Here is a 27,574-nt window from a genome sequence, read left to right on the forward strand (position 1 = left end):
TTGATGTTTTTTGCACTCATGTGTCTTGCTGCTGCTGTTTTTGCACACATGTGTCTTGATGTTGATGCTTTTGCATACATGTGTGTTGCTGCTGCTGCTGTTTTGCACACATGTGTCTTACTGCTGGTGTTTTTGCACACATGTGTCTTGCTGCTGATGTTTTTGCATGCATGTGTCTTGCTGCTGATGTTTTTTTGCACACATGTGTCTTGCTGCTGCTGCTGTTTTTGCACTCATGTGTCTTGCTGCTGATGTTTTTACATGCATGTGTCTTGCTAGAAGCCACTTTTCTGTTTTGTTGAGTTCTAGTTTCAAAGTTCATTTGTATCGTGGGTCGCAGATAGGACAATTGGCCCCATCTAAGATTCCCCAGAACACACAGAGTCTCTGGGACTCAAGGCTTTTGGGGTTAAAATCAGGCAAGTTACTGGTAAACTTGCCTGAATTGGTCACTCTAAGTAGGATGATACATATCTCTAAACCCTAGCATTTTATTCATGTGCCAACAGTAGTGAGAGAAACAGTGTCTGTATTATTTTCTGCTAGATTGTTGACAAGCATTGCAGGAGTATTTGGGGCTTTGAAAGACTTTATTCTCCATCCAAATAGCCATCAATTTTAAAATTTATTGCAGTGAAACCTTACTTGCATGCGAGAGAAAACGGCACTTAGAATGGCATAGCCTTCTGGCCAAAGCATCAGGCCACCCTTCATTATTCTCCCATACCACACATCTTGACCAGAGCCTCCCATCCTTCCACTGCTCTCAGCCCCCATTCCACCTCCCCTCTGCTCCAGGTCCACTCCTCCTCTGTTTCCTTTCAGAAAAGAGGAGTCCTCCCAGGGATATCAACCGAGCATGGCATGACTAGTAATACACGGCACAAACCCTATATCAAGGCTGGATGAGGTGACCCAATAGGAGGAAAAGGGTCCCAAGAGGAGGCAAAAGAGTCAGAGACACCTCCACTCCCACTGTTAGGAATCCCACAAAAACCCCAAGCTGAACAACCACAGTGTATATACAGATCACCTACTGAAGACCCAGGCAGGCTCCATGACTTCTGCTTCAGTCTCTGTGAGCCCCTATGGGCCTTACTTAGTTGATTCTGTAGGCTATGTTCTCCTGGTGTCCTTGACCCTCTGGCTCTTACAATCCTTCCTCACCTTCTTTTGTGCGGTTGCCCAAGATCTGCCAAATACTTGTCTGTGGGTGTCTGTATCTGTTCTTATCTGTTACTGGAGGAAGCCTCTCTGATCACTGTTGGAGTAGGCATTCATCTGAGTATAGCAGACTATCATTAGGAATCATTCTCATTGATTCTTTTTCCAGTCATGTTTGGTTCTACCCTAGGTCTCTGGGCCACCCAGCTTCCAGTTCCTGGCTAGCCAGGCAATGTTAGTCATGGGCTCCCACTTGTCATGTGAGCCTCAAGTTAGACCAGTTATTCCCACAATTTCTGAGTGACCATTACACATCTCACAGGCAGGACAGGTTGTAGACTGAAGGTTTTGTTGCTGGGTTGGTGTCTCAGTTCCACCACTGGAACTGCCTGGTTACAGAAGATGCTGTTCAGTTTCTGTATCCTCCATTAGTAGGAGTCCTCGCTAGGGTCACCCTCAGAGGGTCCAGGAAGTTTCCACTGAACTAGGTTTCCACATCACACAAACACACACACATACACACACAAATGGCCCGAATTACAATCGTCTCTCATATATGCTCTCCCTCTGTATCTCCATCTCTCTCTCTCTGACTCCATCCTTCCTGTTCCCTTTCCCACCCACCCCAGTCCACCCACAAAATCTATTCTATTTTCCCTTTCCTGGGAGACCCACGCTGCTCCACTCCCCTACCTCCAATCCCCACTCTGCCTCCCTTGTTACTTAACCTTTATGAGTCTATAGATTGCAGAATGGTTATCCTTTGCTTAACAGCTAATATCCACTTACAAGTAAGTACATATCAATCTGTATCTGGGATACCTCTCTTAGGATGATTTTTTTTTCTAGTTTCATCTATTTGCTTGCAAATTTTCTGATGTTGTTGATTTTAACAGCTGAGTAATACTCCAACTGTGTTAATGTACCACATTTTCTTTATCCATTCTTCAGTTGGGGGACATCAAGGTTGTTTGTGGTTTCTGGGTATCATGAATAAAACTGTTGTGAATGTAGTTGTGCAAGTGTTCTTGTGGTGTGGTGGAGCCTCCTTTGTAGGTGGATCTTGGGGTAGATAGATTCCCATCTTTCTGAGGGACAGCTACAGAGATTTCAATAGTGTACACATCTGCACTCCCACCAGCAATGGAAGAGGATTCCCCTTAACACTACTTCCTCTCCTATATGAGTTGTCACTTGTGTTATTGATCTTGGCCATTCTGACAGGTGTAAAATGGAATCTCAGAATCGCTTTGATTTGCGTTTCCCTGATGGCTAAGGATGCTGAACATCTCCTTAAAGTGTTTCTCAGTCATTTGAGATTCTTCTGTTGAGAAATCTCTGTTTAAAACTGTACCCCATTTTAAAATTGGATTATTGTAGACCAGGCTGGCCTCGAACTCACAGAGATCCGTCTGCCTCTGCCTCCCGAGTGCTGGGAACTAGAGTTCTTTATATCAGAAATTAGCTCTCTGACAGACATGGGGAGGGCAAATAACTTTTCCCATTCTGTAGGCTACCATTTTGTCATTTTGTTCTTTACCTTACCAAAGCGTCTCAGTTTCATGAGATCCCATTTTTAATTGTTGATCTTAGAGTCTCTGTCATTGGTGTGCTGTTCAGAAAGTTGTCTCCTCTGCCAGTGCGCTCAAGGCTATTTCCTGCTTTCTCTTCTATCAGGTTTAGTGTATCTGGCTTTATGTTGAGGTCTTTAATCCACTTGGACTTGGGTTTTGTGGAGGGTGATAAATATGGATCTATTTGCATTCTTCCACATGCAGACACGCAGTTATGTCAGGACCGTTAGTTGAAGATGCTTTCCTTTTTAGCCATTGCTTGTTGACAATGCTTTCTTTTATTCCCATTGTGTACTTCTGGCTTCTTTATCAAAACTCAAGTATCCATAAGTGTGTGGATTTACATCTGGGTCTTCAATTCTATTTTTACTCTTTTTTGACACCTGCCTCTTTTTTGACAACACCATGCAGTTTTTATCACCTTAGCTCTGGGCTACAGCTTGAAATCAGGGATACTGATGCCTCTGGAAGTTCTTTTATTGTTTAGGATTGCTTTTGCTATCCTGCGTGTTTTGTTTTTCCATATGAGACTGTGGATTATTCTTTCAAGTCTGTGAGGAATTGTCTTGGAATTTTGTTGAGGATTGCAATTGCATCAAATCTATAGATTACTCCTGGCAGGATTGTCATTTTTACTATGTTCAAAAGCATTAGTCTTAAAAACATAAATGTATCTGTGGGCACTTCAGGTATCTGAAGGAGGGGAAAAAGTAGAAACAAAGCAATCTCCCAGGACATCTTGCAAAGCTCTTTGTGGGTTTTCCTAATAGTGTAGCCGAGTTCTAGCCACACCTGTTGTACAACTAAGCTAGTTCCTGGAGAGTTTTCCTTCCTGTCTCATAGTTAAAAGTAAACCCTAGGACTCAGGAAGTAGTTCAGTTGTCAGAGTGCTTGAAGCATGAAGCCCTGGGTTCAAGCCCAGCCTCCAGATAGGTAAAATAAGCAAACCCAGACATCTGCCTATAAATTGCTTTTGAAACTGCATCTTAAACATCTTTTGGAGGACAGTGCCCCCAGAAGTGTCTCTGTTTGCTAGTGAGGAGGAGGGAGAAGTCACAAAGCCATGCAAACACCAGAGACCCAGAGCACACGGAGGGGAGAGGACGGAGTGGGGGAGGGGGATTGCACAGACAACAGCAGGACTGTCCAGAAACCCTCCCTGCGGCGGCTGTGTCATTGACAGACTCACAACTGCCAGCTCTTTCATCACATACTTCGCTTTTGCCAAAAACTCCAGGAGTTAGTTTTGGGTGTGACTCCTACCATACATTTTCTGAGATCACGTGATCAGATACTGTTGGACTGAGGCACCTCAGAGCTCTCCACTCAAACTTTTCTGAGGACACCGCATGGGCTCACGCTGCTGTTTCTGCACAGAGTAATTGTCCCCTTTTGGGCTCTGTCAGTTTATCACCCATCTGCGCTGTGTACACACGCGGAAGACCTTACAGGATTTAATGAAGAGATTCTTTTTAAGTATTGATATCCAGGAGAAAATTATACCATGTTTGATCTGTGTAAAAGAATCAAAGTCCGAGATCTTTGAATGGAACTTAGAATAAAAATGTAATTAGGTTACATCCCTGAAGTCTGATATATCTTTAAACAAGACTGCAATGAAACTTTATTAAAGCTTCAAATGAATTATTTCATGGCTTTTTTTTAGTTCATTTTCTTCCCCTTTCTCTTTCATGTCTGTGTTCCTGACATTGTGGCTTGTATTTTACCTGTCTTTTTCAGGGTGTTTTAATTATTTACTGCTTAACGAGTAGCACAGAGAGGAAGCCCCGCCTGGTTCAGAGGTGCAGCTGCCTCTGCAGCAGGGTTTTCTGTTTGAAGGCTTTGGAAGGGGCCTTGACTGACTGCACCGAGCCTGCAGCCATCTCTGCGGCAGGTGACTGCTCTGGGCCTGCGTTTCCTCTGCCGCTGAGAAGCACTGCTCCAAACTGCTTCTGCAGAGAGGCATTCCCACCAAGGTCCAGAGGAGAGCAAATGCTTTCCAATTAGAATCTTCAGTAGCAGTCAATGGGTTGAGGAACGCTCTTCCATATCAAAGAAAGGAAAAGAGAAAAGAAGGGGGGGGGGGCGAGGAGTAGAGGGGGGCAAGGGAAAGGGAGGAAAGGGAAGAGGAGAACAGACAATAGACAACTAAATTAAAACACAAACAACCTTGTAGCAAAAGTCCCTGAGTCTGTGAAGTACAGGTATCAACATGGGGTTGACACCATCTTTTCCACAAGAGCTGTGGCTAAACTGAGCCGAGCTGGTGTCAGGTTTCAGAGGGAGAGCTTGGCAGACTCTGTGAAAGGCGGGTTGGGTCCTGATGCTGGAGCTCAAATCTGAAACCAAGGCCTGCCTTCTCTCTTCGGCACCATCAGCAGCCATCGCTAGCATCAACAGCAAGAAGACAGTCACCAAGGCTGTTACTATAGACCTAAGGTGTGGACACATAGATGCTAATCCTCTGGGTCAAATGAGAAGACAGGGAGGGAGGGAGGGAGGGGGAAGAAGGAAGGGAGGAGAGAAGGAGAAAACCTGTCATGAGAATCATTTACTAGTGTGCCTGGCAAGTAAGTGGCCAACTATGTGGTTTATCTCCCTCACACTCACCTAAATCAAACATTTTCAGCCTTTCCATTGATTTTCCCTTTGCAGTATCCCAAATAGCATGTTCGTTATCCACCCAATGAAGATGTGGAGAACAGCTTGCTCCCCGGCCCCTCGCTGCCTGCCTCTGCCCACTCCCCTTGCTCACACTCACATGCTGACAGAGTCTGACAGATAGTCTCCTACTTCTTTCTCTTTACTTATAGAAATGTATTCAAAGCAGGCTGAATGTAGTTTATTTAAAATCATGAGCAGCGTGGATTGTAGGTAAGAACAATACTACTACAACTAATGAAATGTCCCTCATTAGTGCTAAAGTCAGTCTGGGACCTTGATCTGCAGGCTTGTGTGCCTAAGGACATGTGTGAGTGCCCGAGCACTGGCCTCGTGTGCACAAATTACTGCATTAAATTTCTAGGGCTTTTCTGTTGTTATTGCTTGATATTTTAAGAAGACTTTAAAACTATAATAGGAATTTTCAAATAAGGTAAAACCATGAACTGGATGTTTCATAGGTTTCTTCATGAGAAATACTGATTCCACGTGTACAAATTCTACAAGTGTTTTACCTTTGCCTTTGAGATGGAGTCTCATGTAACCCAGGGTAGCCCCAAATTCAATATGTAGCTATGGCTGACCTTGAATTCCTGATCCTTGTGCCTCCACCTTCCGAAAGCTGGACTACAGCTGTGTACCATCACATCTGGATTTGGTGGGTTTTGTTTGTTTTAATTTTGAGACAATCTGATAACTTCAGTTTATGCTCATGCTCTCACTCTCTCTCTCTCTCTCTCTCTCTCTCTCTCTCTGTGTGTGTGTGTGTGTGTGTGTGTGTGTGTGTGTGTGTGTGTGTATTTCAAGACAAGGTTTTTCTGTGTGTCCTGGAACTTGCTCTGTAGACCAGGCTGGCCTCGAACTCACAGAGATCCACCTGCCTCTGCCTCCCGAGTGCTGGGATTAAAGGCGTGCGCCACCGCTGCTCGGCTTGTTTATGCATTTTTTAAGAGCAAAGAAAATGTATCAGTCAGACTTATTACAGCTGTGACACATACTGGGAGAAACAGTTTAAAGGGTAATGGCTTGTCTTGGGTCGTGGTTACAGAAGTTTCTCTGCTTTGGGCCGGAAGTGAGATAGGACCTCATGTTAGAGAGAGCTGCAAGGAGCTGAGCTGCTCACTGCATTGAAGCCAGGAAACAGAGAGAAAAACAATAGAACCAATGGCAAGATGAGTCTGTCCAGGACCCTGGGGCCTCTTCCTCCAATCAGACACCACTTCCAAATAATACTATTACAGTTTGCATCTGCCAAGGGATCAATCCTTTGAATAGGACAAATCCCAAGGAGTCTCTTTCCCCAAAGCCAGCAGCTAATAAGCAAACCTTTGGGGTGAGGCACTTTGTATCTATCCCCAAACTCAGACAGCAATTGTTGACATTTGGCAGCGACATGTGTGCACTGAGCAAACCTGAGCTATCTAAATATCAAAACAGCAACTGTTAACAACAAACACCTCCTCCAGGGTCTCTGAAGGTCAAGGCAGGCTTTACCCTGATCCGGTGTGGCCATCGTCATAATAAAGGCCTTGTGAGTCTCCCCTCTGACTCCAACACACACCCCCACACACACATAGAAACAGATACACACATGGAACACACAGAGAGGCACAAATACACACAGAGATGCACATACACAGAGAGAGAGAGACATACATACACACATACAGAGACATGCACACACAGAGAGACACACGGACACACACAGAGAGACACACATATAGACACACAGAGATGCACACACACTTAGAGAAACACACACACACATAGAGAAACACACACAGACACAAACACGCATGCACAGTCACACACACGAGCCCACTGAAATCTGTTGAAAAGAAACAGCTCGCTAAGTTTCCTCCCTACATCTTACAGTGTCACATTCTCTGTCCTGTTTGTTAGGGGTGTTACTGAGTGTGGACGCAAACATTTGTCGTTGGCCATCCATTTTGCCATGGTATATGCTGGATTAGAGTAAACAGCAAATCTCCCCCAACAGGCGATAAACAATGGAATTCCGTCTTTCCCATTGGCAGGATGGTGAGCCTCAGCTATGCCGGCATGTGTAGCACCGTTATAATCATTATAATTGAACGTAAATATGGAAAGATGATGTAAAGTGCTTTTGCAGTTAAGCCAAAATGGAAAGCAATGTCTTTTGTTCTTACGTCGGGGCGGTAGCATTTTTCTCTTTTTGCTACTGTTCACTATTGCTTCTAGCACATTCTAAGTCTACGTCGTACGGACAGTAACGTATGCCAAAGATGGCCCAGTGGTTCCAGATTGAAATACAACACAATATACATAAAGCTTTATTGTTCCTTAGGTTGTTGTTTTAAACTAAAGTGGAATATTTCCCTAAAGTCTCCAACAAACGCACACAATTTAGAACTAAATACGCTTACAATATATGCCCAAGTCGCTGAGGAAATGGGCCTCGTGGACCTGTCAAATTATTTCTGTGCAATTGTTTTTGCAGTGTTGTTTTTACTGGCAAATGTACAAGTTGATAGAAAAAAAAATAGTTACTCTCAGACTTGCTGATGTATGGAGCTAAAGCAGGACAGGCCTCTGAATCTTAGGGCTGTGACATTTCAAATTACTTGAACAATACCGGCAGCCATCTTTGGACATAATTAACACATTGCCTAATTAATGTCAGGGCTAGCATGAGTAACACTTTATTAAATGTTATTGTATTCATACTTGCCTCACACCCCTGTGTTTCAGACTCCAAAGTGTCTGCCGTTTTCCTGAAGTGGAACAACTTCTTTTTCTTTCTTTCTTTTTTCTTCTTTCTTTCCCTTGCTTCCCTCCCCCTTCAAGTAATCAATGCACTGCTGAATGAGTTCATTTTAATGCATTCAATCATGCCTCTAATGTTCGTAGCTTACGGGCGCAGGCATCAGTAATGCAGGAATGTTATATGGCTTTAGTTTGGGCCATTTCATAAAATATTCATGGAATCAAAAATGTGCATCAAAATAGCGGCTGGGAGAATTACATTTATGTTCCTGCCTTTATGGCAGCTTCACATTTAAACCCATTTGTGTTAATATCTAGTCAATCTTCCTACTTTAAAAAAAAACTAAAATGGGGGAGATCATATACATTTCCCTTTACTTAATATTTGTTCTAGACATCGGCTGTGAGACAACAAATATCTATAAACTTCCAGAGATGGTGTGCAGAGAAGGGAAAGCCACAATTTGGGTAATATCCAAATATATAAAATTGTATTTTCTCCACATTGTGTTTGTCTTAACATCCTACCAAGCATTTTGCAGTTTACGGCAGCGTTGTTTGGCTTTTGTTTGTGTTTTTAAATAAGTGTGTGGATTTCTTGTGTGTGAGAGTCTTAGATACAATGAGTGTGATTGTTTTAAGAGCATGCTTTGCTTGAGGTGAAAAACTATAAATGCATGCCAAAGTCTTTACTGCTTATGTAGATGTCATATAATTGTTGAAAGCAAAATGAAATAAAATCGAAGCGTGGACCACCTTCTGTCTCTATCTAGATATTGCTGTCCCACACCGTTGTTCACAAGGCTCTCCTAAGATGTGATTTGCAGTCTACTTTGTGGTTTGGAAATAAATGGACACTGGCAGTGTCTATGGTGGCTGCCTTTCCTCCCTCCAATGACAGTTCGGCCGTTTTCTCCCCTGAGTGTGGCCCGTTGCTGCATGACGTAGAACGATGGCCTGCAGGCACACAGCTCAGCAGTGCTCTTGACTGCTACCCTGATGCTACAGTGCTGAAGATTTGCTAACGATCCTACTGCCCATGTGATCAAAACTCCCCTCCCTCGGGAGACGTTTAACAGATATAAGGTTTCTACTGAGCCTTATTTTGTGATACGGGAGTCTCCCTCCCTCTGTTCCTGTTTCTCCATGGAAAATAATGCCCACGCTTGACCACTTCTGACACTTGCAGCACCCGCTCACTCTCACTATTCTAAGACTGATGGTGGGGTCTAGAAAGATCTCTCCAGGTCCCTATATGCTAAATTTTATTTGGAAACGAATGGTGGGTTATATATGAACACTTCAAGGGAGTTATAAAGAATGTTATGAGCCAGATTTGAAAATTTAGCTGTAGCGGTTTCAATGAGATATCCTCCACTTGGTCCCCAATTAATGGTGCTGTTGGGGAGCTCTGGGGCAGTGTAGGTTTGTTGGAAGAAGTATGTCATTGGAAGAGTTGCTCCAGCCACCATGCCTACCCCTGGCTGCCTCCACTCCACCATAATGGACTCCTGCCCTCTGGACCTACAATCCCAGATGAACCCTTTCTTAGCTAAATTGCCAAGGTCATGGCACTTACCACAGCAAAGAAAAGGAACTAAGGCGCCGTTTGCCGTCTTCACTGCTGTTTGCACTTAGCTTGGTCAAAAGGAATTTTGTTTACGGCCTTTTCCAAAACTTTAGTAACATTGCGTAAGTTTTCAGATAAAAGCAGTAGGCATTATATTTCAATAGATACCTATTCGACTGGCATCAGAACACTTAGTTATAACATTAAATAATTACTATGGCCTTTGTTGCCATTGGAGATAGATTGGACAGAAATCATACCATTGCTGATCCTACTTCAAGGGAGTAACTACATTTAAGTTACTATACTCTTATCATGCCTTAGGCATATCTTTTAATATTTTAAGTCAAGTATATACCGTATTATAAAGAGTGCTTTCAAGTTCTGACCAGCCTTTAGCCATTGTGAGCTTGCGGTCCTTTGAACCAAAACTTCACTGCCTTATTTGCTTCCATTAAGAAACGTAAGGACTGAAACCTTCCCTGGGAGGACTCCTACTGTGCAAACCCTTCTGCTGGAAGCAGTGCTGACCAGAACCCCAGGGACCCAGCTCAGCAGCACCAAAGCAGTGACAGGTGGGACTGAAGCCATCACTGGTTGGCTGAAGTCACAACATGTGGGACTTCCAAAGACTTCAAAGTGTCCCTAAGGTATCCCCACACGGTTGAGGAGAAAACAGAGAATTTAAATGGTGCCGATTATAAATCTGGGTATTCAGAAAGGCGTGATGGATTGCCACTTCCTGTTTTGGTACCGGTTACAGGGACGACTGGTCTGGCTTGAGCGAACTCATTAGGGGTCTAGAAGAGACCGGGAACATTAACTCAAGCATTGCTTTATTCATGGAGATGCAGGGTGCAGTTTCAAGGGAGACAATTTAGGTTCCTGATGGTATGTGAAGCCAGAGCTAATGTGGTAGAACTGGTTATACAGGGCTTTGGTAACCAGGAATCAACCTCTAATCAGAAAAACGTTTTAAATGTGGTTTACAGATTTCAGTCATTTACTCTTTATGAGCCTCTGTTTCCTCATCAGTGAAAACTTAGAGATTACATCTTTGCCAGTCTGGGGACATTTAAAGGATAATACATGAGGAAGAAAGCCTTTGTTATCAATGCCTTACTCCACCAAGAAAGGGCACTTCCTGGTTCTTTCATCCAAGTGTCTTAGGCCCTTTTCTGTGGAGGTCACAACCCCACACTTCTGAGACCTGACTCCCAGACAGTCTTGAACTAGGCAGTCTCTTGATGCTTACCCCAAAGCTCTAGAAAACCTTAATTTCACACAAAAAGATTCTTTCTGATTACCCCAAGATGGTCTTTCATAGTGACCAGTACCCCCAAATTATTCCTCCTTACACATGTGAGTTGTCCAGAAACCTAACAACCTTCAAAACTCAGGAGCAAGGAGGGAAGAGTGGCTCACAGGGAAGGCAGAGACAGGACCTCAGCCCATTCTGACCATTTCCATCCTCGGGTTTCTTCGTTCGTTGTGAAGCCTATGAAATGAAGTATTCTTTGGCAATACAGTTTGCAGCTGTGTGCTCTCCTTTCTCCGCAGCTTTATGATAGGTTTCCAAACAGCTCTGCAGGACTCCTTGCCCTCTGCTTTGTCCCCACCCCAGCCCAGAAGGTAAGGACTCTTTCTGGCTGATTTTACTGTATTCTGCTGCCACTTAATCGCTAAGGAATCTCCACTTGTTTCACCTTTCTTTGGAAATGTCACTCTTATTTTTTGAGACCCTGTCTTAATGCAGCCTACGATTGTCTCCTATTATAATCTGGTTCTCACACAGCAGTTTCCCGAGCGCCGGGGTTATCTAGGTGTGTGCTGGGGTTATCCAGGTGTGTGCTGGGGTTATCCAGGTGTGTGCTGGGGTTATCCAGGTGTGTGCTGGGGTTATCCAGGTGTGTGCCAACACTCCGAGTTTGTCTGTGTATTCGCTAAGAGTCTGAATATCAAAGTCAGTATAACAAATGTTGGCAGGTCATATAATTAGTCAAGGCAGCACCGTGCCTGCCTGTATACCACGCAGTGAAGTAACTTGAGAAAATGCAGTGTTCCTAGTAGGAACCGTGAGGGTTAATTTAAACTGTCATGGTAGTGTTGTTAGAAAGACTAATTCTTCTATTGTGCAGGATAAGCTGAATTAAAGTATAACTATAGTGACTATATTGCAACTGAGTGTTAGTTATTGTAGCAATGCAATTACTATGCCAACTGTTAACACGTCTATGCTTATTTTACACACTAACCCGTAATACACTAAATGTGCTTTAATTAATTCTGAATAGCTTGACTACATGCCTGTTTGACAGAATAGTAAACTAAGGGATGGAGTTTGGTAGTAATTAGCCTAACCAAACAAACAAACAAACCAAAAAAGGAGTAAAACTGAGTTAAGAACCTTTGTTCCTTTCCGCTGCTGCAGTTGAGATGCACGGCTGGGTTGGCCTAGCTTAGAGCGGTGCTGTGTGTCAGCTGATGCTGCCACAGCTGCTGATGCTGCCACAGCTGCTGGTGCTTCGTGGTGCAGGAGTATGCCTGAAGAGAATTATCACGTAAAGTACAGTCTGCAGTGTGGCCTGCAGAGCGCTCTCCCAGAAACAGACTTTCTCAGATTTTAAGGAATGAAATGGTTTAAGGCTAATTTAGAGTTTGGGGTTTGAGAAGAGACATTCGGGAGTGACTGGTAGGATTGTATCTGGAACAACATCCTCCAGATCGAGGCAGACAACGGAGGTGCAGGCTTAAAAGCCACTGTGTCGTCTGAAGTGTGTAACAGGTGCACGCCTCTCACGTTGCTTAAATGCTCCCTAAGAGTGAGTCAGACGCCACCTCCAGGAAGCAATAAGGATAATGGTGGCAAGCACAGGCTCTGGAGAAGCCTTCACAGTTCTACTCCCTCTAGACAGCCAATGTTGAGCTGAGCCTCTCCTCTCCCTTCTGTAAAACGGAGCCAAGCGAATTCCACGCCATCACACTGCAGTAAAATGGAGAATGCACGCAGTTCCTGAGACACTAGTCAACTTAATGAGGCTGTAACCGCTGATGGATCTTCAGGCTGTCTCAGGGCTTGCACAATGGCCGTCATTTCTACCGGCCGAGGTCACCCCCCTTGAAGATGTCTCACCAGAGTTCAGTGCTGAAATGTGAGAGGCCCCGTTAGATTGTTTCCCACTTCAACTCCTTTGAACCGCATTCCCCTGCATATCTCCCTACCCTTTACGAGCAGTGTCGGCACGTGCCTCCCCGGTGTCTCCCCATGTATGAGTGATTCGAACACGCGTGTAAAATTTTGAAAACAAGTTTCTGGCCTGTGCTTTCTATTTATGAACGGCTCTTATTCTTCAGGTGAGCTACTGGAAGCGGCCCAGCACTATGAAGCATTCCATGAATTGACACAGGGCCGGATATGGAAGGATGAGGCAGGCCACTATCTCAACTTGCTCGCCTGTGAAAGCCTCGTGAGGACCTACAGACTGCTCTCAGACAAAATGCTGGAAAACAAAGAATATAAACAGGCCATCAAAATTCTAATAAAAGCTTCTGAAATAGCCAAAGAAGGTGGGTGGGAGAGCCTGCTCTCACACTGATTTCTTTAATGGACAGACACTGGTTCTCCCAAGAGAGGAGTAAAAATTGTCAAGTGTTAGAGTAATTATTTCCTATGAAATGCAAAGACAAATGCCATCAATATGCTTTCAGATTTTGCTGTAAGGCAGAAGGAGAGCCCTTAATGCTGACAATGAGATATCCATTAGTTTCTTGAAAGCTTTATTTCCAAAATTACAATTCACTGGGGGTACTGTTGTAAAACAAGGAATTCACAAAGAGGAGATAAGGTCATCTGTAAATGTGTGTGCATGGGGGAGGGGTGGGTGTTGGTGGGGGTGGGGTGGGTGTGTATAGGTTGTGTATTTTTTTTTCAATCTGAGAAACCTTTTATTGTTTAGAAATTCCCTATAGTCAGATCCTTGGGAAAGTGTGGTAAATATTTAGTTAGCAGTAACAGGGAAATAACACTGTAATATCTTTAGACCTTTGCCCCTCTCAAAGCTCGGCCTTTGGATTAGCGTTATCAACATCACCAGGAGGCATGCTATAAAAGTCACACTCTGCCCCACCCCAGACTGGCAGCATCAGCATCTGCAGGCTGCCAGGCTGCCCACATGATTCTCATTCACACTCTGAACAGTAAGAATGCTTTCAGGAAAGTTGCTTACAACCTTAATATCTTATAGCATCTTTATTTGTATAAGCATAATGAAAATGAAGCATTTTCTTATAAACTTTTAATTCATAACATGCAGAGAAAAATGCCCCTTTCATTACTATGTCACCACACAGTAATTTTCTAATAGACTAGTTTTTCCCATGAAGGAGAAAAAGAAGTTACAGTCTTGAACTAAAGTTTATTGATTCATGGATGTATTTCACAAATTCATTTGTTAAGTAGCTGATGACTTATTTGGGTGCAAGTTTTTTTTTAAAGATTTATTTATTTATTATTATTTATTTATTGTATACGAGCGTTCTATCTGCATTACAACTTTATGTGAGAAGATCCCACTATAAATGGTTGTGAGCCACCATGTGGTTGCTGGGAATTGAACTCCGGACCTCTGGAAGAGCAGCCAGAGGACTCAACCATGGAGTCATCTCTCCAGCCCATGTGTGTATGCTTTTAAAAGAGTGACTGTCTGTTGTATTGACTGATGAGGGTTTGGGTCTGTGTGGTAACTCTGTCCCCAAATACCATGGTGACTTCTTGACCTCCTCACTTCAGGAAGTGACAGGACCATGGAAGGAGAAGCTGCTCTCTACCTGGGCTCAGCCTACATGTCTGCTGGAGAATATGAAACCGCACTCACAGTAAGTCAAAGTGGAAATCATTTTATAACCTGACGTTATCATAAGGTCAGAAGAGATGGGTTGGGGCTGACATCAGCGCACCTATTTATGGAGATCCAAACCGAATATCAGTCTCTTAGAGGGATGAAAAAGTGGGATCTATTGGTCTTCCAAGGTGAGTTAGGGTCAACTACTATGAAACACTGTAAGGTATGGGAAGTCACTGCACTGAGTAGTATGACCCTCTACTCCTCTCCGTCCAGAGCAAGGGAAAGTGGTTTCAGATGAAAGAAGATGGAGTAGTGAAGGTGCAGTGGTTTTATAAGGTGATTTGGGACAATTCATTTTGAGCATATGTGCCTGCTAAACAGGAGTGATATTTGCACTGATCTGGGCCTGGGGACGCATCAGCAAGAGGCTGATAGTCCCAGTCTTCAACACACTTTACTCCATGACAGAACTACTGCTTGTAGAGTTCATCCCTGGGCCTGCTGTGTTTGGATGGGTCACAGACAGCAAGAGCCGTGCTTTCTTTATTTTAATTAAGTCAGGTTTCTTTCCTCGTGCTATCTGCAATGCTTATCAAATGTAACTTTTTAAAAATTTACATCCCACGCACTTACCTTACTTTGTATAGTACGGGTTTAATGCAGAGCTTTGGAATCTCATTGACTCCTTTTGATATTTATGTTAAGCAGGATTCTTGTATTTGGGTCATATGTCATTTTCTAGCTCCCTTGAAACTGGTCATCATAGAAAGCACAGCTTTTCCTAGACGACTCTTCCGTTCAAATTTTGTGGTTAGTGACAAGTGTTTGGCAAAGCTCTGATCTGGTGCTTGGAGAGCAGACAAACCACCAAGACGCATTCATTCCTGCAGAAGCTAATGCAATGTGGCCAGCCGAGAAGACGCATTCATTTCTGCAGGAGCTAATGCAATGTGGCCAACCGAGAAGCAGGGCCACAGTTCAGAGCATAAGCTTAGAGCTGCTTCATAAAGGCAGAAGGGGAGGTGGTTTCCAACCCAGAAAACCGGGAGGTTACACAGGAGAACAGTGGCACGGGGGGGGGGGGTTCTATATGTAGAAAACACACAAAGGCGATGATGGAACAATACACATAAATACAGTCACACACACACACACACACACACGCACAGAGGTGGGCTTTATTTGGGAAGCAATGAATTGTTTGAGGGAAGACAAATGTATTAAGAGATGAAGCTAAAAACTGTAAAGCAAGATGGTACAGGCCAGTCTCAAGAAAATGAAGTAGGATTATTTGCATTGGGAGGGAGCAGCCTGAGTTACACAGCAAGACTGTCTCAAAAAAGAAAAAAAAAAGGAGGGGAAGAAAAGTAGAATAAAAATTAAATTAGGTGAAAACTAGCTCATAGATTCTCATTCCCCTCCCTCTTTATCCCTCCCCCACCCACCCCTTTGCTCCATGTCTGTAGCAAGGTAACGTCAAGTAACACAGTAGCGTTTACAACAGAAAGCTCCCTTCCATCCCCACACTTAGCTCCACAATTCTTTTCCTCAAATACAGTTACAAATTTAGGACTTACCTTTCTAGAACCCTCAGTGTATGCGACACAGATAAGGGGGTGTAGATGCCTTTCCTTTGGTTATGTTTGAAGACGGGCATTTTCCACACACAGCTCCGTGCCGTCAGTGAGCTTCTTTCACACTACCTCAGGCGACCTTCACTGTAGTCTTCATTTTTACAGGTTCACCACGGGATGGGTAACAGATAAATGTGTGTATTTAGGAGGCAAACCTGCTACATGCCATTTTGAAATGCAAGTAGGCTGGAAAGTGATTGCCATGAGCCTATCATTTCATAACTTGCCTTATTTTCTGAGAAGACTCAAGATCTACTCTCTTAGAAATTTCATATGTAATTATAGATACGCTGCATTTGAAAAGGGCTGGACCATGAATGCTTTAACATCCTATAGGAGGACACTAAGGTTATTTTCAATAAATTTTTATTATAAATTATGTGTGTCATGGTTTGAATATGAACCAACCCCTTAAAAGACTCCTATGCTTTGGTCCCCAGTGCAGTGTTCTGAGATGAGGCTTTAGTATGTGAAGGGGCCATGAAGCGACTTCCTCCACTGACAGACTAAGTCTCGTTATGGAGTTGATGATCTGGTGGCAGACTCGGGAGGTAGCAGCGCTGTTTTGCAGTGTGGCGCGGTAGTGAGAAGGAAAGTTACACCACACAACAGGACTCACATGGGAGGTTTGTTCAGGTCGGGGGGGGGAGGGGAAGGGAAGGGAGAGAGTGACAGAAGAGACCTCTGGAATGGAAGCGGTGGAAAAGAGAGGGAGACACAGGAAGGGCCGGCTTTTTATAAAGGGCTTTGGTGCATGCGCACGTGGCTTGATGACGTATTCTATCAGGACCCTTAGGGACTCCAGTGCATATGCACAAAGAGTGCTCTTAGTGACTGCAGTTGAAGACCCCAAGGGTGGGCCAGCGTAATGCGTGAATGCTAACAAGCAGTAACTTTACAGATAGGAACTGCGATGAAACAGATTGAATGAGCCACGGTGGCTCATCGTGCTGTATAGCTTTATGTCAACTTGACACAAGCAAAAGTCATCTCAGAGGAGGAAACCTCAGTTGAGAACATGCCTCCATAAAATCTGGCTGTAGGCAAGCCTGTAGGACATTTTTGTAATTAGTGATTGATGTGGAAGAGCCCAGGCCATTGTGAGTGGGGCCACCCTTGGACTGGTCATCCTGGGTTCTATAAAAAAGCAGGCTGAGCAAGTCATGTAAAGCAAGCCAGTTACAAGCACCTTCCATGGCTTCTGCATCAGCTTCTGCTTCCTGGTTCCCTACCTGCTTAAGTTCCTTTCCTGACGTCCTTCAGTGATGGACAGTACTAACGGAAGTGTGAGCCAAATAAATCCTTTCCTCCCAAAGTTGCTTTTGGTCATGGTGTTTCATCATAGCAACAACAACCCTAAGTAAGAGACTAACCCTTGTAATGCTAATACTTGAAGTTCTCACCCTTTTAATGCCTATACTTGAAATTCTAAGGCCGGAGATTGCCATGAGTTCCAGGCCAGCCTGGATTACAAAGTAAGGCCTTATTTCAAAACATCATCAAAGGAAAAAAGAAAACCTTAACAACAACAACAACTAGGGACCAACAAGATGCCTTGATTGGCAAAGGCACTTGCCGCTGTTAAACCTGAAGACCCTAAAATTCACAGAGTAGGAAAAAACTGTCTTCCACAAGTTGTCCTTTGAGTTTCACATGTGTGCTCTGGCACATGTACCCACACATATGGACATAGTGTACATATATATGCATATATATATGACTATATATGACACAGAAGTAGGTGCCTACTTATCTCTTATGCCCTTTGATACCAGATAAATTAAGGATTTGGTTTTGGAAAGGGCAGCTCTATCATTCTTTAGCATTTCCTTTGTGAATAGGTAAGGAGATCAACTTTAAGTTTTAATCTCAATGATTTCTTGTAATATTAAAATAGTGTGAGAAACTTTTAAAAAAAAGAAGTAGGTGTCTTAAGATGTAGCAGTGCGTTCTTCAAGCCCATTTCCTGCTTTGTTGTGTCCTGGGCTCCATCTCAGTCTCTGCCTACTGTTGAGATGAAGTGAGTCACTTTGCCACAGTTCCTCTACTATGGTGCTCTGCCTCTCCGTGCACAACCCCAGAAACAATGGTGCCAATGCCATAGGCTGAGATCTCTGCCTCTCCATGCACAATCCCAGAAACAATGGTGCCAAGTGCCATAGACTGAGATCTCTGAACCCATGATCCAAAGACACCCTTCTTCCCTGGTTTGTTTTCCTCAGGCATTTTGTCACAGTCATGAAAAAATGCTAACTAACACCATGGGCAGCAAACAGGCTGATCAGACGTGACTAATTTCCTATAGAATGACTGTGTGGAGCTGGGGGATTCTAGTGTACCCTATGATGTCAGTGGTATAAGATAGTCTAGTAAAAATGGATCACAGAAATTATCTTTGACATCCAGATGGAAAATCCTGGAAACTTCTGCTCTTTTAAGATGGTGTTATTTTCTGGAATATGAATCTCATGTTCACTGCTTGTCATCTGGAAAACCTCGGGCCAGTTCCTCGAGCTCATCATCTCAATTGCTTCACATCCCTTGCGGGAGTATAAGTAGGCTGGCTCCGCTGAGTGCAATAGGTTACATGGTGCCGCCCCAACCACGTCTTCATCCCTGGAACTGGTGAATACAGATATGATCATCTTAAAGACCTGGAGATGAGATGGTTGTCCTGGATTGATTGGGGTGGGCTCCAATTCCAACGTCAAACATCGTTCTAAGAAAAGGGCAGAGGAGGCTGTGAAACAAACAGAAAAACAAAAGACAGCACAGAGAGAGAAGGACCATGTGAGGGTGAAGGAGGAGAGGACAGCTGGTGTAGGAGGTCCTGTTTGTGTGCTGCTTTCATTGGTTAATGAATAAAGAAACTGCCTTGGCCTAGTTGATAAAGCAGAACTTAGGTAGGCGGGGAAGACAGAACTGAATGCTGGGAGGAAGAGGGGTGGAGTAGGAAAGAGACGCTATGGAGCCCGTGCCAGAGTCAGACATGCTGCATCTTTGCTGGTAAGCCACTGCCACGTGGCGATATACAGAGTAATAGAAATGGGTTAAATCAAGATGTGAGAGTTAGCCAATAAGAGGCTAGAGCTAATGGGCTAAGCTGATGGAGGACTCTCATTGGTTAATAAAGAAGCTGCCTTGGCTTTTTGATAGGGCAGGATTTAGATAGGTGGAGTAGACAGAACAGAATGCTGGGAAGAAGGGAAGTGAGGCAGATGCCTCAGGCAGTTGCCATGACTCTCCTCTCCATGATGGATGCAGGCTAGAATCTTCCTGGTAAGACACCACCTTGTGGTGCAACACACATTACTAAATATGGGTTAAAGTAAGAGAGAGTTAGCCAGTAAGAGGCCAGAGCTAATGGGCTAGGCAGTGTTTAAATGAATACAGTTTGTGTGTTGTTATTCTAGGGCATAAGCTACCCAGGCGGCTGGGAGCTGGGCGGCAGGAACACAGCCCTCCACTCATCACTTTAATTAATACAATTTCTATGTGGTTACTTTGGGGCTAAGCTAGCCGTTTGGCTGGGATGAACAAGCAGGCCCTCCTCCTACAGGCAGCAATGTAAATCCAAGTCCAAAAACACCTGGGGGTAAGCAGCAGGCAAGCAACCCTCTCAGAGCTATCAGAGGGTCATAATGCTGCCCAATACCAGATTTCAAAGTTCTTCTCTTCTAAGCTTCGAAAGGATAAACTTCTTCATGTCAGCTCCAAGAAAAAGCTTTTTTAATATAAAGTTCTGAAAGAGTATCTGCCTGGTCTGCTAGAAAGTCTGTAACAGGAGAGTATCTTCTATATTTACTGGGTACACTAGAGACACAATGACTGGATAAAATTAAATATGCTAGGTGATTCCCTAATTGATTGGAGATATAACTAGTCATGTAATCACAAAGCAAATGCAAAGAATATTTTTAAATGCTTTTTGATTCTTGTTTTAAATTCTTAGAATTACAGTTTCATTGCTGATACGATCATAAAATATCCTGAGGAAAAGTGGCGCAGGGGAGAAAGGGCTGCAAATCCAGCTTACAGTTCATCACTGAAAGGGAGTTCAGACAGGGACTTGAGAGTCACATCCACAGACAAGAGCCGAGGAGAGGGAATTACATCTCCATCATATCTGCTTGCTCTCAGAGAGCTCCCTAACTTTGGTTTCTCTTAGACAGTCCTGCCCGGTCCAGGGCCCAGCCTGTGAAAAGGTACTGCCACCACCTGGGTCTCTCCACCTCCAGGATGATCAAGACAATCCCCACAGACATACCCACAAGCCAATCTGATCTGGCTCTTCCCTCTTCAAGACTCTCTTCCCAAGTGAGCCTAGGTTGAGTCAAGCTGACAGTGAAAACTCCCCAGCACAGTTAGCATAGAAAACTATGGGCTCAACGATGGCATTGCCATACACATCCATCACTGTATTCGGCTTGTGGTTCTAGTTACTCACCCCATTCCGACTGGTTCCCTTCCTCTGAAATTGTTCCCTGATTCCTTCACGCCATTGGTAGACAGATAGATGGATGACTGATAATAGATGATAATGACAGGTAGGTGATAGATAGATAGATAGATAGATAGATAGATAGATAGATAGATGATAGATTGATGATAGATAGATAGATAGATGATTGATAGATAGATAGATAGATGATAGATTGATGATAGATAGATAGATAGATAGATAGATAGATAGATAGATAGATAGATAGATGATAGATAGATAGATAGATAGATAGATGATAGATAGATAGATAGATAGATAGATAGATAGATAGATAGATGATTGAGAGCAGGGCTCCATTTACATGAAAGAAACGGGCAGCATTTGCCTCTGTTCTCTCCTCAAAGCCACTTCTCATCATATGCTGCCAGTGTCATCAATAACATCTCAATATGTCATCTCAATATGTCAGTGTGTCCACCCTGTGTGACTGTAGAGAGGAGTGAGACTACGCCTATCTGCTGTGCCACCTTGGAACCCCTAGGAGATGTCTATTGTTAGTTGATGCTATTAAAGCCTTTGGCTTTTATCCAGTCAGTTGTATTTTAACACATAAACTAAGATATCATCAAATTTTCAATATTTTTCCTCTAAACTCAACCTTGACCTCTCATGCTTTTTCCCTTCCAATAACACTTGTCATCCATTTAATAATTCTATTATGTCTTTTTGAAGAAACATTCCTACTCAATAGTTCTGTTCATCAGAAAGAGGCATTTTAAATTTGTGTTAATGTGCCTCTATTTAAAGTCTTTTATTAATAATAAATTACTAATATATTTAACAAAAGAATGTGTCTGCAAGAATAAGAATAAAAGCTTAATGATCAACCCCTTGCTGGCTGTTGGGGTTTAGGTATGTTCCTATAATTCATTTGTTAGTGATTTAATCCCCAGAGTCATATGCCGACAGTATTTGGTGAGGGCTTTAGGAGTCAGTTAGACCGACATGAAGTCAGGAGGGTGGGGTGGGGTCCCCATGATGGCAGAGCGCTAGTACAAGAGGGGATACTCCAGGTAGCATGTCTGCTCTGCCTTACAGTGTAGGGCTCTGCATCACGTTATAGTTCAGTAAGAAGTCCCACTCATATTGCAGCCCCAAAGAAAGAGCCTCCCTCAGTCTTGCTGGCTGCGCAGGTTCCCTCCTTCCTAACAACTCATTCTCCTTCAAACTTCCAGAAACCAACTTCACTCAGTTGTTTGTCCTGTGAGCCATCTGTTTTCCATTATTCCAGTGATTAAGTTTAATCAGGACTTGTACCAGGGGCTAGAGGGATAGCTCAGCGGTTGAGAATTCTTGTTGTTCTTCTAGGGGACCAGAGTTTGGCTCCCAACACCCACATTGGGTGGCTCACAACCACTTGTAGCTCCAGCTCCAGGGGACAAGACATCTTATTCTAGCCTCTGCAAGTACTATACTCACATGCACAAATACACACATACACACACACACATACACACACACGGACACAAGCACACATATAAATACAGTAAAATAAAGTTCTTTTAAAATGTTTATGATAAAAGCAAAAATTCATTGAACTGGGATTTCCTTTGCTTTTATAGAACAAGATTCAATGTACTATTATTTAATTATTCCACATGCTCAATGTAGCTATTTCCACGGTTAATATGTCAGCATCTTTATGACACCGTAGAAAGCTTCCAGTACAATTGTTAACTTGTATGCATGCCTGAGCTATATCTCTGTCATTGCCCGGTAGCATTACATAGGAAGAATACGAGTACATGCTATATGTCAGAAAAAAAATACTGACATAAACATTCTGGCAACATACAACTTGCTTGATACATATCCACCGATAACGGAGCATATTAATCATATTTATAAAGCATTCTGAAGGTCTCATTAAGTAACTGCAGTGAAATTTTATCCTTTCAACCTAACAGATGCAAGATAAAAGTCATTCCTCGCCGAGAGTGGCCTAATCTCTCCAGAGCACTTCACTGATAGAAAGTCGGGGTGACGAGATAACGCTTAGTAATTGTTCCTTTTTAGTTTCTTCCTGTATACAGCTCCCTTCAACGTAGAGTAGTGAGCTCCTGTCAACCTAGCTGACGTGCATACCCTGGCAGGTTCTGGAGCAGCATACATAGAACAGAGTTCCTTTCCTTTGGGTAGCACTTTGTAAATGTCATTACCAGTCATGGAAACTGCTTTCTTTAAAAAAAAAAAAAAAGTACTCTCCCTCCACCCCCATGTGGTGTGTGTGTGTGTGTGTGTGTGTGTGTGTGTGTGTGTGTGTGTACACTGCATGAGTGTGGAGGTCAAAGAACAACTTGAAGGAGTGAGTTTGCTCCTTCCACTATGTGGGTCCTGGAACCCCTAAGAGATGATGAGCAACCTAAGCTCAGTGGAAGTGTTCTTAACACACTGAGCTATCACACCAGGCCTATTCTTACTTTGTCTCTTAACTACCATTTACTAATCTTCCCACGTATGTATTTACACAATACTTAAATGTGTCTTTTAATTGATATTCATTTTTATAATGAAAATAAGGCAACATTTTGTGGGAAACTGCTTGCATCATTTTTCTTTGAGGAAGAGAAAAGGCATCCCCCCAAAATGATTTGAGCCATGTTTTAATGAAATATAACATCTTTCACTACCCATGAAACAGAATGTCTTTAATTATCATTAGGAATCCTTTCCTACAGCCTGAGGAACATGTGAACTCGGGCTCCCCTTGCAGTTGAGGCTGTGCCTGTGAGCTTGGGTCTCGGCAGCCATCCTCTCACTTGGCATGGAAGTTTTTCCGCACACTGTATTCCTCTGCTGAATTCTCTCTCCCTGCTCCAGCCTCAGACCGTCCCCTTGAGAACTCTATAAGGAGCTGCTCGTGCAGACCCCGGGTCCACCACTCATTGCTGTTCATTCCTTAGTTTGGCAGCACACCTGCTGGAACGCACACACATGCACATGCACGCACACACACACAGAGGCACACACACGCACGCATGCATCCACGCACGCACACGCGTGCGTGCACACACATGCGCACACACATACAGAGGCACACACATGCACGCATGCATGCACGCACACACACGCGCGCGCACACACATACAGAAGCACACCTGCCAGCATGCAAACAGTACTTCACTTTCACTTCCTACGTGGTGCCAAGAAGAAAAATGTCCAGAATACCCAGAATCAAACAAGCCTAAGAAAGGACTTGCTGAAAGAAGTTTAAAAAGAAAGTAGTGAAACTTCCTCATTTAAAAAAAATGGATTCATTTTCCAACCACATGGAAAGAATGTGGTTCACAGTTACTTCGCGGTGATCCTATGTGGAAAGCGGCTGTGTAAGGAGTACAGGAAAATTTGTCTTAATGATTTGGAGAATGGAAAAGCAATTGTTTTATGAATAACTTTTTATTTGGCTTTGTCGTTAAGTTATAACCTTCCTGAAACATTGAACCAGGTAGCTTTATAGCAATTACTGAAGTTTATGTAGCATAGAAGAATAAATCATATCATAGGATTTTTAGTTTCCCAATTAATGAGCTATATGAGCCTAGGAACCTTTTCTTACTTGAGTGAAATTCTTAGGTGGTTTTCGACACTGGTATAGTTTTAGAAAATAATTTGTGCATTTTGTGTTTTCTTTTTCTTGGCTTTTATTTGATGTTTTTGGCGGTGAATAACGACAAAGAAATAAAAGGAGGACAGGATTGCTCCTAAAGTAGAAGGGAGATTTTTAGTGTAGATGTAAGGGAGAAAGCTGGCCGAGGGAAGAGGCCAGGCAGAACACTAAGCCAGACCATAAGTGGGGGGGTGGAGACCCCGTGCAAGAGGCCAAGGGACAGGTGTAACCAATATGGCTGAGTTACATAGGGGTTATGCTAAGGGAAGCCAAGGGGAAGCCACGCCCCTGGGAGGGAGGGGTCTAAGGTAGGGGTGGGATGAAGAGTACAGGGAGGAGCCACAGGTACTGAGGGAGACTGGGCTTGAGACCTAAAAGGGGGTAAGTTCTCACCCTATCCCAGACTTGCCTGGCCTGGAACTTGTAACAATCCCATCGACAATCCTCTTGCCTCAGCCTGCTATATTTGTCTTCTTCTAAACTGAGCAATACATAAAAGGCCATATCTGTAAAATAAACGATGAAAATGCTATGTAAACACATCAATTCAGAAGCTCCAAGGGGAAAATGAAAATTTGTATAATTTATAAAGTATTTATTTGTGTGTGTGTGTGTGTGTGTGTGTGTGTGTGTGTGTGTGCTTACGGAGGCTAGAAGCTGGTGTTTAGTGTCTTTCTCTATAGCAACTTAGTTTTTGGAGAGACGGGCTTTCCCTGAGCCTGGCTCTCCGAAGTCTACTAGGCTAGCCAGCCAGCAAGCCCTTGGGTCTGCCTGTCTTGGCCCTGAAACACCCAGCTTACAGCCAGTGCTTCCATGGCTGCCTTTTCCCTTGTGTGCTGGGTCCTAAAGTCCAGTCCATCCGCACTCTGAGAAACTGAACTTTTGATATCGGAATTAGTATACTGAAAACTCAAATTTTTATCAAAATTATGAAAGTTTTATGTCAGAAAATGTTTATGGCCTAAATTACAATAAAAACCAATTTCCTGGTAATAACATATATTGTGTTTTTAGGATAAACCTAGTTTTAGATTCCCTGGATATCTGAATATCACTTTAGCCAATACTTTGTGATTGTCTAACATATTCATTTTTTTTTTTAAATTGCTGCTACAGGGTCTTTACAGACTTGCTGAGTTTTCAGCTTCCAGTCATTCTGACTTTATCAAATAGTACAAAAAGTTTCTGATATTAATTTCAAGAGCAGATGAATATATGGATAATAGTTTTTATTTGTCTCTTCAAAAAGAAAAAAAAAAAAAAGCAAAGGACTTGAAATCTCCAGCCACCTGTTCCGAGCAGTGCCATGTGGACCATGTGTGGTGCGTGTGCAACTCCGTAAAGCTCAAGGGCTGGCACACGCAAACGTCCTTTGCAGCAAGAGCGCGGCCTGCACGGCTCGTCACCAGGCAAAGGTGCGGCAGAGACGCAGCTGTTGGCGCGGCGCACTCGGATCTAGGGCTGCAAGGGAAGAGGCACCACGCCCAGAGAACCGGGGATGCTTGCCTGATTAAGAGGGCTGAGGAGAGATAATGGTTCATGCTTCACCATTAGAAAGTTAGTCAGATCGTGTATGTTTCCTCAAGATAAGGAGTTGTAACAGAGAAAAGCAGCTGAACATTTCTTTTAATTCAGGGTCTTGCTGTGTAGAAGAGACTAGCTTGGAACTGGCCTTTAGCCAGTCTGGCCTCAGACTCCCAGTCCTCCAGTGTCAACAGTTATCCAGCATTAGAGGTGAAGCTCAGGGGCAAATCACCTGTCTAGCCCTCATGAGATCTAAATCTGATTCGCCACACAAGGAAAATATGGGAAGTATTCTCAAATGTATCTGAACATGGGAAATTGGTTGCTTTCCACTTAATAGCAATATTGAGTTTAGATATACAGAATAATTAGTGCTCAATAAAAATAATTTACATTAAGATTAGAATGGAACATCCATTCCTATACTCCTAGTACTCAATTCATAAATTTGTAAAAATTCATTTTATACATAACTTAGACTTTCTACATTCATAAATCCTTAGCTTTATGTAATAACTAATTCTTGTTTAAGACAGAGCTTTCATTTTTCTCCAAAACATCTTATTGTTGTGTGTGTGTGTGTGTGTGTGTGTGTGTGTGTGTGTGCATGTGCGCACGTGCATGATAACAGTCAGGGATAGTCAGAAAAGAAGAAAGTAATGAACGCATTCAATCACAAAACAGTGTCCTGTTCCTGAATGGCAGAGAGCTGGTCGTTCAGGCATATATTGTAACTTTCACTTGTGAGGATTTCAAGGAAGGAACTTAATATTATTTTGCATAAAATCGTGACTTAGAGGCACAAAAGCAGAATTCAAGTAGAATCAGAGGCTGGTGAGGATCTGAGAGAGCAGGGAACAGTTAGGGGTGTCTGCTGGTACCCATATTCTGAGAATGGTGGAAGGGGTGTTCTGCATGCCATTCCTCCTATGCTGGTGGAACCATCCCTGGGTATGTCTTCCCAGAAAGATTCTTGGGGACATGAGGCCAGTGGGGCAGTGAGAGGAAAAGGAACGGGGAGGAACGATGAGCATTAAGGGACAGACAAAAGATGGGCATTTAAACTGTGGCTAACTCAACATGACTCCTCACAATAAGAACAAAAACAGCTTAATCAGGACTACTTTCAACTGCAACCTGAATGTGTCTGATCATTCTTACTCAAATATGTATTTTTACATATTTTGTGAATTGTAACAGGGCATGGTTTGTGTTTCTGTGTTAACTGTGGGCCTTGGTAGGCAAGAACATTTCTTCACTATGAAACTAGCAACTATAGGCTGAGGTTTGAGTTTCCCTGGGAGCCAGCCTTGAGACACAGATCTGAGTATAAGTGGTTTAATAATAATTTGGCACAAGACAGAAGAGAACATAAAGATTTTCCACACACTTGCCACCACGCACAAAGGAAGCCCAGGGAGATGAGGAAGTTGGTGTTCTTCCCCACCAGTTAGTGTTCACAAGTCACTGAGTAGCAGCTTTGGCAGTCACCTCTGGGATTCCAGGTTGCTACGACCCCTGTCATGAGATAGGGTAAGCCTGCAGATCAATCAGAGCAGCCAGGGCTATGGAGATTCTGAGAGGGGACACTGACAGGAACACAGATGCTGGAGTTCTAGGCTACATACGTTCCTCATACCTGTAAAATGGAGAGACAGTTACCTCATGACTAACCAAACTAAAGATATTATGCTTCTATCACCTAGTAAACAGTAAATACTAGCTTTTGCAAAAAGGTGTTCAAATT

The 27,574-nt window shown here is 43.3% G+C and overlaps 1 protein-coding gene across 1 annotated transcript in view; it reads left to right on the plus strand.

Moving 5' to 3' along the window:
- Ttc29 (tetratricopeptide repeat domain 29) overlaps positions 1 to 27,574 on the plus strand; it is a 196,394-nt gene that overhangs the window by 56,802 nt on the left and 112,018 nt on the right. Inside the window, exons 5-6 of the mRNA XM_038313010.1 lie at positions 13,069 to 13,281; positions 14,504 to 14,589. Coding sequence (XP_038168938.1) covers positions 13,069 to 13,281; positions 14,504 to 14,589 — 299 coding nt within the window. The remainder of the gene's footprint in view (positions 1 to 13,068; positions 13,282 to 14,503; positions 14,590 to 27,574) is intronic.

This window comes from Arvicola amphibius, chromosome 15, assembly GCF_903992535.2.
Source record: "Arvicola amphibius chromosome 15, mArvAmp1.2, whole genome shotgun sequence".
Taxonomy (NCBI): domain Eukaryota; kingdom Metazoa; phylum Chordata; class Mammalia; order Rodentia; family Cricetidae; genus Arvicola; species Arvicola amphibius.